The sequence below is a fragment of the Aulonocara stuartgranti genome (assembly GCF_965226115.1).
Source record: "Aulonocara stuartgranti genome assembly, chromosome: 12".
In the NCBI taxonomy this organism is placed as follows: Eukaryota; Metazoa; Chordata; class Actinopteri; order Cichliformes; family Cichlidae; genus Aulonocara; species Aulonocara stuartgranti.
In genome coordinates this window covers 5161110-5178264 of record NC_138948.1, presented here as the reverse complement: position 1 = coordinate 5178264, position 17155 = coordinate 5161110, and the positions used below count along the sequence as shown (strand labels likewise).

Genomic DNA, 17155 nt, shown 5'->3' with positions numbered 1-17155 from the left:
AAAGTAAAAAATAAAAATAGAGAAGTGTTGTGAAAGTATTGAAATGGGACTCTGAGGTCAGAATGTTTTCAAAAAGTTAAAAAACATATAGTTTTGTTGTTGTTTTGTATATGCTTCACTGGAAGCTAAACCTGCTGAAGATGAGGAAGTAGAGGAGGGCATCCATTACTTGGAGGGTTGGTGGTTCAATCCCTGGCATGCCAGCGTATCCTCGGGCAAGACACCGAACCCCAAGTTGCTCCTGACTCATTTGTCCAAGTGTGAATGTTAGATCAAAAACACTTAGGTGTACAAAATTTCTTGTGTGAATAGTTGAGTGGAACAAGTTGTATGAAGTGTTGCAGTAGAGTAAAGAAGTTGTAGTCAAAACCAGTTGAGTCACCATTTACTAGCATTAGTACTTTTACCAAAAGAGCCACTATAACGCCACTTCCAAAGGAAAGTAAGGTTTAATTCAACTGTGTGGCCTTGCTTAGATCCACTGCAGATTTCAATCATTCTAGCAATCAAAGGTCTTGAACACCCACAAGCTCAAACTTCTTTTTCATCCCAGAAATTACAGGAAACTGACATTTGCTGATGTAAACTTATAATGGGAAAACCCATTATTTGACTGCAAAGGATGCTGAAACCAAACATCCTTAAATGGAAATCAAAGATTAGCAGCAGCAGAACACTTTACTCTCCCCGTTTTGATCTCCTTCCTTTCTGCTTTCACCTCTTTGGCCCTTTTGTTGTGGCGAGGGCTGCCACGGGTCGGCCGGGGTCACGCCAAAACGAGGGAACGAGGCTTAATGCCTTCGAACCCACTAATAACCCCCACCGCGTCCTCTCTAGCCCCCTTCAGAGCAATTTTTCATAGCTCTCCGCCCAGTCAGTCCACGGTCTGGTTTGCATTAAATGGACACATGTGCTCTTTGTTTTGAGAAGTGCGGCTGACACGGACCTATAACCAGCCACATGAAAGATGGATTTCTCAGGCAGAGGCTAAACTTTGTTCAGGGACTTTTAACAGGAAGCGTCATAGCGACAGGAAGCGGATGATTTGACTTCATTAAGAATGACGGGTAGAGTATGCCTCCAATGTGGAAGAGTTGATCTGAGAAGAACTTTATAAGCGGGTCAGCAGATAGATATAAATCTAAAGCCAGTAGATGCTGCAGCTCTACCTCATATATCACATGTCAGAGCTCTACACCCGCATGTTGCTGTAAAAGAGAGGCGACTTTTCTGTCCATGACCAGGATTTATACTCTGCAGAATAATAGCTCAGTGTTCAGCTCGAGAGCATGTGGAAGTTGATGGACACATGAGCTAAAGCTGTGACCCAACAATTTATCTAACTACCAAACCACCCTAAAGCACCAAACAGCCATGAAATGTTTTAATGAAGCTCCTTAGGAGGGACCTTGTAGACTCCAGCACCAGCCTGCTGGATTCAAGCAGTTTTGCATGATTCACAATTTAAAACAACCCTTGTTCATCGACTTCCAACAAGAACCAAGACAAGGAATCACAGTTTTTTAAAGCATTTTCACTAAATGTCTCCATCAGAGAGACTGATGGAGACAGAAGAGATAGACAGATAGGTGGATGTTGGGCATAATGCACAAAGGAGGTCTTTTGTCTGTTCCAGAGGTCCGACTGATGAGCTAAAGAGTGTTTGCAGCTTCTCATCCTGTGTCAGCTGGGACGGTCCCCCACAGCACGCCTGTGTTTAAGAAAAGGGATGCGCTGATACCCATGTGAACAGCAGGGAAACTAGCAGGAGGGGAATCTGGATTTAATCCAGCGATCTCTGGATCTGAAGTCAAATCTCTCCCACTGAGCTATACTCCCTCTCTCCTTCAAGCCACTTTGAAAACAAAACACTGTATAAGAGACAGACTGTGCCCATTATGTCACCTGCTGGTTTGTGAATATCTCAATTTACCTGACAAGCAGACCCACTGAGCACCACTGTGAGCTTATCAGCAACTTCTCAATCGCAATTTAGGTCTGCCCTAAAGCGTATCATAATTTACCAAACATTGCGTTCTGAACGCAGTGGTATCCAGCTTCAATCTCACCTATTTCATCATACAGTCGTTGTCTTACATTATCTCTGTGTGGTCTTTCTTCTCTGGGGCACAGAATATGTTTGAAAATCAAGAGCCTACACGGATGTGGGCTCTGTCATCCTGAATGACAGAATTTGACTCTATTATCAGAAGGCTAGGTGCTCGTTCACTGCATCTTGACGGAAGCATGTGCTGATCGTATATTAGCAGAGGTGGGTAGCAACTATTTACATTTTACATTTACTCAGTTACACTTACTTGAGTAACTTTTTGAGAAAAAATGACTTTTATGAAGTCTCACTACTCTTACTTGGGAAAAGATTCTTGCTACTCTATAGAATAATAAACACATTTTAACCATAAATGCATGAGACACAGACTCAAACCTACAGTGTTTTAATGTTATTCTATCTGCTGAGCCTGTCGTGCCCTTTGGAGAAGTAAAGTATCACCATGTATTGTCACTTGAAGTACTTTACTCTATTCTAACATATATTTATATTACCTTCTCTAAATATTAGTTTCATAATGATTTGGAAAAGTGTTTCCTCTGCTGAGATTTATTAATTTGTAATCATCTTATTTATCTGTAATATTTTCATTTTGCGTTTCAGTATTAAACTACATATTTTTGTCTGTCTGAATATCTCATTTTTAAACATTAAATCAGATGTTGTGATCAGTTACTCAGTACTCAAGTAGCCTTTTTCACCCAATACTTTTTAACTCTTAGTTGAGTAATTTCTTGGATGGCTACTTTTTACTTGAGTAAAAACTACGTCGAGGTAGTGCTACTATCACTTGAGTACAATTTCTGGCCTGTGTATATTAGTAACAGTGAAAATAGAAGGGGGCACCTGGATTTGAACCAGAGACCTCTTGATCTGCAGTCAAATGCTCTACCCCTGAGCTATACCCCCACATTCTGGTCTTTTGCCTGCATAACACCACCCACTGGTTTATGAACTTTTCAATTAAACTGACAAGTAGACCCAATTCCACAATAGCAAAATGCAAACACAGCACAGCAGATTGCTTGACTGTAGCCACGTTTTTCCTTTAACTTGTCACGTTTCTGTATTTAATTCTTGAGCAGGGGAACCAGAGACCTCCCACACTCTGCAGATATCGTCAAAGAATGTTTCCAGCACCTTGTTCTCTCTGTGCCACAAAGAATAAAGGCAGCACTGACAGCAAAAGGGGATCCAACAAGGTACTAGGAAGGTGTACTTACTAGGGCACACCCACCAGATGATTGTATTTATATAGTACTTTTGTAAATCCACATCATGAAATGCTTTACAGAAGCTACAAAATAAAAACACGGATAGGTAAGACAACATTAGGTCCAATAAACTGGAATAAAAACAAAAGATTGCTTGAATTATATTAAAAGTAAAGCAAAATGAGGGGACTTTCCCATAAATATGTGTTTGAAGACATGACTGTAAAAGAAGTCACTTTGTGGGACATATTTATAGAACATTGTTAAACGTGCAAAAGTGTTTAATTAAAAGATTGAAGTTTGGATAGCTTGTTGTGCTGAGCGCAGCATCTTGAAACGTTTCGCCTTTGGTGTTGTTTTGTCTGATCTACAAGGTGTTCGAGTGGCTGCAGGGCTAAAACACTATTTAAAGTTCGAGGGAGACGCCATGTGTTTGAGTGACGTGGGATAAAGTCTGGATAAAATGAAGCTCACAACCTCATTATGAATAGAGCCACTGTTGGTTCGGGATACGGAGACGATAAGAAGAACAGAATACGATCAACCTTTAAAGGATCCTTTTGGAGCCTGTTTGAGTTATCACACAGCTGAAATGTTCCTTCATGATTTGCTATCTGTGACATTTGCATAGCTGCAGGCATCACAGCTCATTTTACACCTTCAGGGGAGTTCGTGAGCTGCGCTTAATTTACCTAAAATACAGGAAATAGTTTCCAAAATGTAAGATCAAACTTTCAGTAGCCGTGAAGGAAACAGCACTGGTGCATAATGTCACACCCTGCTTCCCTTCAATCACCTGAAACCAACAGGAAGAGTTTTCTCAACTCACTGAGTCTAATGTGGCATGCAGGAACACACACACAGTTACCCAAGTTCAAAAGGTTCTTAGCAGCGAGTTTCCAAGTTTGGGGTTTCAAGACTGTCAAGTCAAGACAAATCAAAGCCCTGAATCATTTCACAAGCATCGCCTGCTTGTATAATGCGACTCGCTGCTCTATGCTATTTTAAATTGGCTGTTGCAAAGAAGTAGTCTGAGTGCAGTCACAGATCAGTGTTGATGAAGCTTTGATTTTGTCAGTCGTCTGTGAGCTTCAGAGAGGAGACACAAGCTTACTTCTCGGTCCTGGCTGCTGTCACATACATCTATAAAAGATGGACGCAATCACCTTGATGTAAACCATTGGTTTTGGAAACATGAGTGGCATCCTACCTCATGCATTAACTTCAGCTCTACCAGATAGTATTTTATTAGTGACATTAATGCTAGAATCTCACTCTGAAGAAAACAAACGCCACAGCAGGTCAAAATATTCATAAGATAATTAACAGAGATTATATGACCTCCTATGCTCCTAAATTTGAGCCTTTTGGATGAAATAAATTCACCCTTCTCTGCAGTTGTTGTGAAGGAGGAAATGGCCATAAACCAATGAAAGATAATCTTTTTTGCCATGCTTATTTCTACTAAAAGGTTGAAGGGGCCTTGTTTTTGGCGACAGTCTCAAGTGCACATTAGAAAAACTGCAATTCTTTGCTGGTTCCACACCAACTTTATTTTTCAGCCCCGTGGTTACCATGTGGATGCAATCTGCAACTTCTCCACTAGCTGCCACTAAAACCTACGCACTGCTGCTTCAAGGTGTCATTGCGCAACTTCTTCCTCTCCCCTCCATCAGCTCAGTTTTTAGATTAAAAAGTTATAAGGCATAATTTATTTTTCTTTTAATTGAAGTGCCACTTTGCTCTTGAGTGCTACACTATCATCACCTGTTCCAGGGGGAGTGTTTCATGAGCCCTGACAAAATACCTCATCCTTGCAACAAACAAACACTCAGGGGGCATCTGGATTTGAACCAGAGACCTATTGATCTGCAGTCAATTGCTCTACCACTGAGCTATACCCCCAGCTGCCTGAAGGCACTGAAAAACTTAGCATCAGGTTAGCAGTTTATTAACAGAAGGGTAAAGGTGATCACTCAACTTGATGGAAGTGTGCATCAAAAGCCCTCGCAACACATCCCATCATAGTTACAGTTGAATTAGCATAGAGACCTCCTACGCTGCAGTTAGACACCAAACCCTGAGCTATATCCCTCGTTCCCAGAACCCACCTGTACAAAAACTGCATGAAAAGTTAGGCCTAGTGCCCGTCACATCACCCACTGGTTTATGAACCTTTCAATTCAACTTATAGGCTGATCCAACAAATCCCAGTGAGAAACTTAGCAACACTGTAAGCTTACAAACAACTTGTCAATCAAAATGTAGATTTGCCCCAAGACGTACCCTCGTTCACCTGTTTTTTGAAGGTTTATCACACATTTTGAATCTAATGGGATTATTTATATAATTTACAAAATGATCACCATGCGATATTTAGTAAGACCTGAAACTGAGACTGTACTTCCACACATCCACTTTTCAGAACTTTTTATACCTTTTTATCTACTGTGTGTGTTTATTCTTGGTTTCTATCACTATCCGCCTCTGCCTTCACTGACAATGGGGCTCTTTCTTTTGCCAAGTACAGTTTCCATAGTTAGTCCAGGTAATCTACCATCCCCCACTCCATTTACCCGAGGAAAGCTACTGATAGCAGCTGGGAAAACAGCATCCTTGTCCTCTTTTTATTCTGCAGTGGAGGCTGAGCTTTCCTGCCAGTAACCAGTAAACACTCCAGTAAGCCAAGAAAAACACCCTAAGATCAAGAAAAACGTCCATAGATTTTCACTGTTACGCTTTAGAGGGGCGGTGACAAACTGGCTGCTGGGTCTTTTTATGCTGTAACATACAAAAACCCTTCAAATATGTATTTGTGTTCAGGCAGATGTGATAAGGGAACAACAACCATCGCACACATGCAAACAACAGCTCAGCATTATGTCACTGGCATGTCACGCCGCACAATTGTTTGTGTGTCTATTTTTTATGGTTTTTGCATTTTTACCAAAAGGAAAAACACGGAGCTCCATCAGCATAATCAGAGCGTGTGATAATAAACAGATTGAAGCCTCTGTTCAAAAGGCACCAGCTGCTGGGTCAGGACCAGATGGGAACCTTTTCATCTGAAAACATCCTGGGCTTGACTTCACCTTTACAAAGAGATGGCATAAATAAGGATTGGACATAAGCCCGGAACCAACGTGCAGCTGTTAGGCTGTGATGATTGTTATGTGTGTCAAATATTTAAAAGCATGATCGTGGATGTTGTTTTCCTTAATGTGGATGTGACGTGTTTAACCTAAAATGCTGAATGAGAAATAAGTAGGTTAACTTAACCACAGGTTCATAATGTGGACGTTAACTGGTAAAGTAGATCTTAGTAGAAAAAAAGCTGAACTTTACTGAATTTAGCAGATTTCTGTTACTTTTAAAAAAAAAAAAGCTTATATACTGTACATGGATCAAAATAAATTCACATTTTACAAAAAATGTCTTGGTTTGTGTTTCATTTCTAGCAGAAAGTAAGCAAAGCAAGGAGACACTGGTGGGTTGGGTGTGTTGTAATGCCTACATATCTCTGTCCTAACTGCCTCACAAATTACGTCCACTGTAATACTCACACTTAGAACCTATTAAATTATCCCTGTTTTAGAGGAGAAAATACAAAAAGCACAATGATAAAAACCTTTTTAAGTTAGAACTGGAACAAGTCGACTTAGTGTGGAATCTGAAAATAAAATGAACTGAAAACTGTTAAAAAAGACGACTAGAAGTAAAAACTGATTAAAAGTACAAATGTGAAAATAAATCTGAGGATTCAGAGGTGGACTGGTTTGGTGACTCATGAAGCGCATCACTGGATTTTGTCACAGTGTGTTACTGTTTCAACATCCAACCAGACAAAATTATAAATGATTTTTATGTGTCACTACTTTGAATTAATTTCCCTGCAATAATCCTTAGAAACTTTCTGTCAGATAGAACTGTGAGCCCTCGGACTGGGATGGTTCATGGGTGAGGCGTTTCAGGCATGTCCACTCACGAGAGGTCTGGCCATCTTTTCTTAGATTGTTGCTCCCATGACTTAGACCTGGATAAATGAATGGATGAATGGATGGATAGACAGATGCATCAATAGAACCAATTTCTTTTTGCGCAGATGACTAATGACCTATCATTAAAAGGGAAAACATTTTTTCAGACGGCAGTGTTAAGCAAAGAAATGAGACACATAGGAACCACTTGGGAAGGTTCTGAACAGAGCCAGGAAGACGGTTTTCTGGATTTCAAGAAAACAATAAAAAGAAAACAAAGATGAGATGCAAGAGGACAGAAGCTTTTCTGTGCACACTGGTGTGTACTGAAATATATCAGCTGGCTCTTTCAAAAAGTTTGACAACTATCAAATTCATGAAGACGCATCTTCTGTTTATCTTCAACTGTTTGTAACACAGTGAACTAACCAGTAATGCCATCCAAGTACAACAGAGTCCAGCCACTCTCACATGGCTCACATCTGCAGCCACTAGAAAAACTACCTTGAAGCAGCCTGTGTTAACATTTAGTCCTGGATGCTGGCATTTAAACCTTTACCGGTGGCTGTGTTTCTAATTACATGCATCAGCATTCTGCAGCACCTTAATCAGCATTTTAAATGAAACGCCAAGTTTCCATTGTTTCCTTTGACCAGTGTCACTCCAGCAGATTCCTGTTCATATTTATTGGACTTGGCAGTGACTTGGATCCTTTTGAGGCGTATTTCTTTTTTAATTGAGAGCTGCTGTCATGTGTTGGAGCAGTGCCACCACTTGTAAAAAAGAAAAATAAAACACAGAGGAGCAAAATGTATTGGGACCATCTGTGGGGAAGTGCTCATTCATGTAATTCACACAGTGACACTGGCTAGCTCAGCACAGGTTTATGTACAGTTACCAGAGCTGTTTTAAGTATGCGCTAACTTTAGACAATAACACATTTGTGGAAAGTACGGAGAGAATGAAATAACAGACCTGCTGGAGATCAGGAACACTCTTCTTTCAAACACAATAAAAATATATGGAGCGTGATCAAAACGCAGTAGATCTGAGGTTCAGCTACAAACTCTCAGATGCCTGCCTGAGGCAAAAATTATCTCATTGGTTTGGTTCTGTCGTAATAGATGGAGACAAATATGCAGCTTTTGAAGTCCAAGTAAACTGGCAAACTTTTAAAAATAGAATAAGTTAAAGCACCAGCGACACCGAACTATAAAAACAATGGTTTTTCTTTGTGTTTGGGCTTATGGCCTCAATCGGGGCTGAAATGTTTCGGTCAAGAAGTGAAGTTGTTCTTTATATTAAAAGCGCCACAGGAGCTTTAAGTTGTCCAGATCTTATCCTCTTCTCCATGCAGACATGATGGTTTCTTTAACCTTCCTCCATCTCGGTCGTTTGCTTCATGGAATCCTGTTTAAGGGCTACTGGGCTAAAATGAGCCAGTAGGAAAGCTGATCCACTGCTTATATCTGGGAAACCATACATCATTCTAGTCACTTAAATCTAAATTTAATAACCATCTTTCTTTTCCTTTTCAATTTTCATCTTTCTGTGGATGGCAGAACTTAATAGATAACATATTTTTCAGTTTTTGCCTATCAAAGCATTTCTTGGCACCACAGATTTTATCAGTTCCATGTCAAAAGCTTGTTATCTCCGACCATGGCTTTATATCACATGCTGATGAAGTGCCAGTGAGTAAAAACATGTGACCGTATTAGCAAAAGTTGAGCTCCGGTTTGCAGCGTAAGCACTTTTTCTAAATAAGTGGTTGTGGGGAGAAAAGAGCCCATCTTACTCTAAGACATCAATTTGTACCCTTGAAATTCATGTTTCAACACAGCCTTTCATTACTTCTATTCAGTTTAATGTTTCCCCCCAAGTTTTTAGTCATTTTGAAAAGCATTTTGCAGGCACATGTGACAGGCTGGTGGTTATATTATTTACTAGAAAGCCTGGGAGTCAAAAATATTTCCAGCATTTTATGCCTTGCTGGTATTTACGGTCATGTGAAGAAAGAAATTTTCACAGGAAAGCAGTCCTACAAAAACGTAGGACAGTATCAGCCATTTGGAGCTAATCAAACACACCTGACTAATTGAAGTTTCACTACCTCTAAAAAGTAAACATTTAGACAGTTTTTGATTGTCTGAAGCTTTCCAGTCTATGTTACAACAACACCACAATCTTCCCAGAAGTGGACGTCCCAGCAAATTCACCCCAAGATCAGACCGCACTCAGAGAAACTGCAGAAAACCCAACAGCTACATCCCAGACTCTACAGGCCTCAGTTTGCATGTTAAATATTAAACTTTGTGATAGTGCAAAAAGAAAAAGACTGAATTTTTTGGAAGAGTTGTTAGAAGAAAGGCTCTTCTCACTAAACAGACCACGGCAGCGCACCTTAGGTTTGCAAAATTGCATCTAAATAAATGTCTTGATCTGTGCTCAATCATCCAGGTAAGTAAATCCTAAAAGGTTGATTCTGTTCATCTGGACCAAAAGCACCACATACTGTGTCCCAATTACATTTGCACACAATTTACAGTACTTATATGCTTTGTTTAGTGAAGACCAAACACAGCATATAAGCACAAACACCTCATACCAACTGTCAAGCTGTAGTGGAGGTGTGAGGATCGGACAGCTTGAGTCTAATCTCGTCTGGATACCAAAGTGTTCTGTAGACAAATGCGAGGCTGTCCGACAGTTAAAGCCTGGCTAAAACTGGGTAATGCAACAGAGCAATGATCCCAAGCACAGCAGCAAATCTACAACATAATGGCTGAAAAGGAAAAGAAGAAGATGTTGCAAAGGCACAATCAAGGTTTTGGCAGGACCTTAAGAGAGCTGTGAATAAATGAATGTGTGGAAACTTCAATGAACTGAAGCAGCAAAGAATAGTGGGCCAAAATTCCTCCTCAGTGATGTGAGAGAACGATAAAATATTTACTTCAAGTTTTTACTGCTGAACTTGGTTCTACAAACTCCTGGGATTCACAATGTTTATCGCCGGACTGCATAGAGTGCGTAAAATACAAATTTATTTTGTAAAATAACTGGACTTTTGGGTGTCCCCTGAAAGTTTGTGATGCTCAAAAGAATAAAGGTTTCTTACATTGAAAGACTTCGGTGTTATTCATTATAGGATTTGAAATTTCAAATGTTTGTTTTTAATCATAATAAATGTTACAGTTTAATTAATTAAACTGTCAGTTACAGTTTAATTTGTCACCGTGGACAAAAACAACCGTGTCGTGCTGTGGTTCTCTCTATATATACTCTCATCAGCCCAGTGCAAGCTTTAAATCAGCCTGTTTACGTAATTCATCTGCATGCAGTAACATTAATTACAGTCTCCTGTCCAGAAATGAGTAGTGTTACTTTCTTACAGAGCCTTTCCTTTTTCTCTGTCATTACACTTGCAGATAACAGGCCTGATGTGGTGCAGGGCTTGCAGTTCCCTGTCAGCCAATCAGATTTTATTGAAACCCTTTTACACGTTCAAATAGCCTTCAGAAACCTGACAGTCATTACACAGAAAGGCACTGCTAAATTCTTTACCGCTATTAGTGGTTATAATTACAGAAGTGTTCTCACACCGGCTCACAAAGAGGTTTTCCTCACGAAGGGAGTATTTTTGCGTCAACACACACACTCACACACTCCTTGAATTGCTATAAAAACTTCACCTCACTCATACTCCTCCCTAAGAGGTCAAGTATTATCATACTAAGTGTCCTTTCATCAAACTCTATTGGGCAAATATTAGCAGTACTGGAAAGTAACAAAGTACAACAAGTACAAGCTAAATTGTGCAACTAAAATACTTCGATTTCCATCCATCCATTCACAGCTTATCCAATTCGTGGCTGCAGGGGGCTGGAGCCACAGCTGTCACAGGTGTCACAGGGCTGCCCTAGACAGGGGTCACTGTAACTTCAGTTACTAATTACTTTACAAATTCAGATTACTCATACAAAATTCTATTAATGGATTTAATAGGATTAATCTATCAGTGTTATATTTAATGCTGTAATGTAGTAATGAACAATGTATTAATGATGGGTCAACTATGACACCACAAGGAGAGAAAACCACATGCAAGCACGCTTTTTATGTAAATTGTTAGCTAGAGCTTTACTGCTAGCTACATTAAAGTGAAGCACGCATGAATTTAATTAGTTTGCATTTATGAAACAAAACTGTTTTGGAATAAAGTTTGCAGTCAATGAAATTGACCATCTTCACCATCTACACTGCAGACTTCTCCCACAATTCCACCCAGTGCTTCCTGCAGAAGTTCTCTGATGACTCTGCAATAGTCGGCCTCATCACTGATGGGGACGACAAGGAGTACAGAGGTCTGACCCAAGACTTTGTGGACTGGTGCCAGCTGAACTACCTCCAGATCAACGCCAGTAAAACCAAGGAACTGGTGGTAGACTTCCGCAGGCACAAGCATTCTCCACTGCAACCACTGAACATCCAGGGTATGGACATTGAGGCTGTGGACAGCTACAGGTACCTTGGTGTTCATCTGAACAATAGACTGGACTGGACTCATAACTCAGACGCCCTCTACAGGAAAGGGCAGAGCAGGCTGTACCTGCTGCGGAGACTCAGGTCGTTTGGAGTGGAGGGCCCACTCCTGAAGACCTTCTATGACTCTGTTGTGGCTTCTGCTATCTTTTATGGCGTGGTCTGCTGGGGCGGCAGCATCTCTGCTGGGGACAGGAAGAGACTGAACAGGGTGATCCGAAGGGCCAGCTCTGTTCTAGGATGCCCTCTGGACCCAGTGGAGGTGGTGAGTGACAGGAGAACGGCGGCTAAGCTGTCATCCCTGATGGACAACATCTCCCACCCCATGCAGCAGACTGTGACAGCACTGAGCAGCTCCTTCAGTGGGAGACTGCGGCACCCACGGTGTGGGACGGAGAGATTTCGCAGGTCTTTCCTCCCCACTGCTGTCAGACTCCATAATAAAGACTTTAACTGAACAAACACACACATCCATACATATGCAATAATACTAAGTGCAATAATCCTTTCTGTCATCGTTGTATTTTTACTCAGTTGTATATAGTATTTGTATTTGTATTCTATTTTTATCTTATTGTATATTTATTTTATTTTATTCTACTGTATATAGTATTTTATTTTATTCTATTCTGTACAGTTGTGTACTGTATTTATTCTTATTGTATTCTAATTTTTGCTACATAACTTTTGCACTGTCCACTTCCTGCTGTGACAAAACAAATTTCCCACGTGTGGGACTAATAAAGGTTATCTTATCTTATCTTATCTTAAATTGATGTTTTTTGACCTGCCTATATGATATTATTTGGCTATTAAGTTGTTCAATTACACACACACACACACACACAAACAGGGCTCTTATTACAATAAACACATCATTTCATATTAGTTGTCACAAAATTGCATTAAAATGCTCCAAAGCGGGCGACGTGGCAGTCTAGAGGTTGGGTTTGTACCTCCTCCCTGTGTTCACTCGCCCAGTCCAACTACATGCATGTTGGGTTAATTGGCCATTCGTAGCTGGTCATATGTTTGTCTTTCTCAATGTGTTAGCGCTGTGACAGACAGGTGACCCGCCTCTTGCCCCATGGCAGCCAGGATAGACTGCAGCAGTGTTCACAACCTTGAAACAGTGGACAGAAAACCAGCTCAAATAATCAGAGGTGTGTAAAAGCAGACATCTATCAGTTATATCTTTTGGCACACCAGTCAATCAAAGGAGGCCTGTCCTTATTCATACACAACTTTAAGCTTTATTACAATTAAAATGACTCAGTTATATATGTTTACAGACTCTACACTGAATCCATTGGAATCTCTGGATAACCTCTCTTCCTTGGGGTACATCACTCATCTATAAAGGTCATATAGGTCCAGTGTTATCACTTACAAGTCTACTTTTAGACATGTTACGCTTTAATAGAGTATTAAAAACCATGTACAGACACAAAGTTTTCATTTGTTTAGTTAAATGTTACAAACTTTGAGGTCCAGTCCTCACCAGTGACCCACTAAACCCACCTGAAGCTTCTAGAGTTCTGGCTGGACCCCTTCCAGGTGTTTGTAGCTAATGTAGTAATAACGTTTCCATGACATGACAGTCAGAGGTGAGATTGGCAGCAGTTCCACTGCAGCCACTTCCAACAATAAGGGAATTTTGTGAAAGTAAGGACACCCTGATTTACAGGTTTTAAATCTTTAGTAATAACACTTATTGGAAATGAACTCAGAGTCTTATTTCTTAATGATGCACTCAGAATTATGTCATTGTATAAGTGCTTACCCTAACCTAACACAATAATGTGCTGGCACAATCACCCATAATGTTACCAAGAAAAGGGGGTTTGGTGTCAGGCAACACAAAAAGTTTAAATCACACCTGCTTTGCATGTGATACCATTACATTCCACCAGAAGGCCGAACACAATCCTAAAACTCTGATGTTTTATGATATTCTTATTACAACATGCTGATGTCAGCCTTTTTTTTATTACAATGCGATGATATCAACAGTTTTTATAGATTATTAGTGCTGATGTCAGGATTGGTACTACGGAAATCTAGTAGTGTATTAATCTTTGTGTGTTATTGTGAATTCATACATTTATGTGTTGAAAAATCAGATTCTACAGATCTCAAACAAAGAAAATGCTTACGTCGCCCAATGACATCAACATAATCTATTGCGTTACATTTAGGGCATCATCCAATGGAAACTAAAGCTTTTTCCTAATTCACCTGACCCTGACCTTTGACCTGTGACACTGAAGAATTACATATTGAAATGTTTTTATTTTATTATCTTTGCACATATGGTCGGAGCCAAATTGGCTGAAAACTTTGGTTCTATAAGCTGTAACGTAAATGAGGTTTGAAGATACATTCATGCATTGTGTGAATTTGCCAACTTTATGGCGCCAGTGTGATCTTGTAGGTCTTTTTTTTTTTTTTTTAATAAAAAGTGTGCTGTACAGTTTTCTCCATATGGTATATGACTCAATAGTATACTGATGTGAAGTTTGAGGATAATGTTTAAAAAGTGGGATTATTAATTTTCACATTTGCTGTAGATCACTTTGACTTTGACCTTGAACATATTTTCAGGAAGAATAAATCAGCTCTGGCTGTTTTTGGTTTTTACCATCACACAGAATTTAAAAATGATATCTTGAAAAGTGTTAACTGCGAACAAACAGACAGACAGACAGAGCCGATTACATGCTACCTGCGTGATTATGGAAATTAAGTTTTAAAAAAAATTCTCCCACTCACTCTTATTTCATCTTGTTTTCAGAATAATCGCATTGCATTTTTTCTAAAAGTACTGAATAGTTCCGCTGTACATGTGTTTGAGTTTATAGTTCATGCACTTTCCCCACTTAAACTTAATCCTGGGTTAAACTTAATCTTGTCTCTGAAATAAATAAATAAAAAATAACAGGTGGGTGAAAATCCCAAAACCATCAACATCATCTGTTTTGCGTTGACAGGCGTGGCAGTGAAAGGGTTACGAGTCACATGGTAGCGGGTGGTATTATCAGCCCGGGGCTGTAGAAAAAAGAAGAAGAAAAAAAAGAAAGTCTATCTGGAGAAAAAAAAACTGAGAACAAAGAAATCTGTCTATATAAGTTGCCCCAGATCCTGCAGCGGTGTGACTCCGGGCTCTGCACTGCGCAAAACAGCTCTCCTGTGCACCACCACCACGGCTCCGATGGCTGCAATGATGCGGACTTCTCTGGTCGTGTGCTGCTGTGTTTTTGCGCTGCAGTACTTACAGGTCATGCTTTGTCTTCCAGCGCGGGGGTCCAGCAGGTACAAAGAGGCACCGGTGAGTTGGAGCACGCCTGTTTTTTCCCTATTTTTGTAACTTGTCGCCGAGTCGAAGCATCCGTGCTTTTGCAGAAGTTTGTAAACTTTGAATGAGTGGTTCAGCTCTGACACTGTTGCACGTATCAAACATGACTTGTTGCTTTTCATTTTGAAGGACTGTGCAGTGTTTGCTTTCTTCATTCTTTCTGCTGCTACAATCGGCCCCAACGCCCCCTAAAACACACACGGACACATGTGCACACAGTCGTGCACAATAGCCCGCTTTACCGTGCAGACTTTAGAGTCTGCTCCAGAATAAACACGCTATTAATTGTTGCATAAAAACGGCTTGACTTGAAATTACTTCCAGGTTTTCTTACGTGTTTCTCCAGCTGCAAAAGTGCTCGCACGTGCACGCGCGTGGCTTTCAATCATCACGACCAATGACCTTTGTGTTGTAATTAAGAAAATGGCTATTTTAGGGGCGCACAGCAGTTGACCTGTCACTGTAATTAGCCCGAGAGCTGCTCTTACTTTGAAGAAATTACTATCATCACTGTTTACTTTTTGTCTGCTCAGCAGCAGCATCCACGAGCGTGACTGCAGCCAAACCTGACGTCTTCTGCATTGCATGCACGCAGGGTGACAGCAGAGTGTTTTGGTTTTGACTCAGATGTAATGAGGATCTGATGGTTTGGGAGGAGGGAGAGAGAAAATAAAGGTTGCAGGGTTCCTGCAGTCTGTCTGCAGGGCAGGAAGCTGTAATAACAGCTCTTAAAGGCATTTTGTCAACAACACCATAAAAGTGAGGGGTCCTCCATATGGCCCCGGCATGATGGCGTCTTTCTGTCATTGTCATGTGCTGTGGTGGCTTTTCTAATTTAGCAGTTGTTTGGTCTGTTGCCATTATGGGGGACTTGACCACATGCTGCAGTGTTGTTTAATGTAACTATTTATTCTAGCATTGTAATTTAAGATTCAGCTATGTTTACTACTCCTTTAATCCGTGTTTTTATTTACACGGCTCCTCCTGCATCACGTGACTCCTTTCTAGATTATTTAACTGTTATTTACTCAGTGAAGGCCTGTTTAACACGGATGCTTGTTCTAAGGAATGTCCTGTTTATAGGTATACAGCAAAAACGCATTTTATCAAAACAATCTGGCAGCTCGCATATGTAGTTACAGAGAAGAACGTAATCCTTACCCGGAATAATGATTACATTCTGCTGATTACAAGTTAACAAGAATTTTTTAACCTATTTTCAGATGTGTAGAGTAAATAATGTGCATTATGTTTTACACACAGTGCAATTTGGACAAAAGTTGCACAGCACAAGATGTAAAGATTTCCTGACAAGAGATTTCCAGAGAAATAAGAATACTTTAAGGCAAGTGTATCTGTCAGTTGGGAAATAACAACCAATTGTTTCATGAGAAATGCAATGGCGAGTTTTGAACTTTAAAGCAGGGAAAGCTATTCCTGTAAAGGTCTTAATCCAAGCTAACACCAGGTCCTTGATCAGGTGAGAACATGCCAGGACTGGTCTACCATAACAGCAAGCTAGTTTGGTAGCAGGTTCATACACTTTGTTGTACGAGTCTTCAGGACTCGTGCCAGTGACTGCTGCCCTGGCATGATTTACTGGTATGGTTGGAATACAGCATTTATAAATATGTTGTCATTGGTTTCCAATTGCCTGTAACTCCGACTGAGCTCTTGATAACTACACTGGTAGCACGTCCTCTCCCTAATATTTATCCTGGAATGAGGGCCTTTTATTTATTACCAGGAAGTGATATTTTTCAGGCACGCACAACATAAACAGATTTCACTCATATCTGTTATGTGTAGTTATTTAAGAATTAAATAAATGAAATTATATGACAATGCAGCTTAAAAATAATGTTTTATTTTTACAACAAGATTACCCATTAACACTCTGCCTGACTCGGCTTAGGGCAGCTGGTTACTGTGTTTGTGCTAGTCCAAACACAGGGAAGTTGCAGAGTGCCCTCTGGTGGACAAACTATGCAACATC

General features: G+C 40.2%; 1 protein-coding gene across 1 annotated transcript in view; it reads left to right on the top strand.

The window, feature by feature from the left end:
• Nucleotides 1–14407: 14407 nt before the first annotated feature.
• LOC309718994 (stromelysin-3-like) overlaps nt 14408–17155 on the top strand; it is a 33704-nt gene continuing 30956 nt past the window's right edge. Inside the window, exon 1 of the mRNA XM_082554699.1 lies at nt 14408–15132. Coding sequence (XP_082410825.1) covers nt 15016–15132 — 117 coding nt within the window. The 5' untranslated portion in view covers nt 14408–15015. The remainder of the gene's footprint in view (nt 15133–17155) is intronic.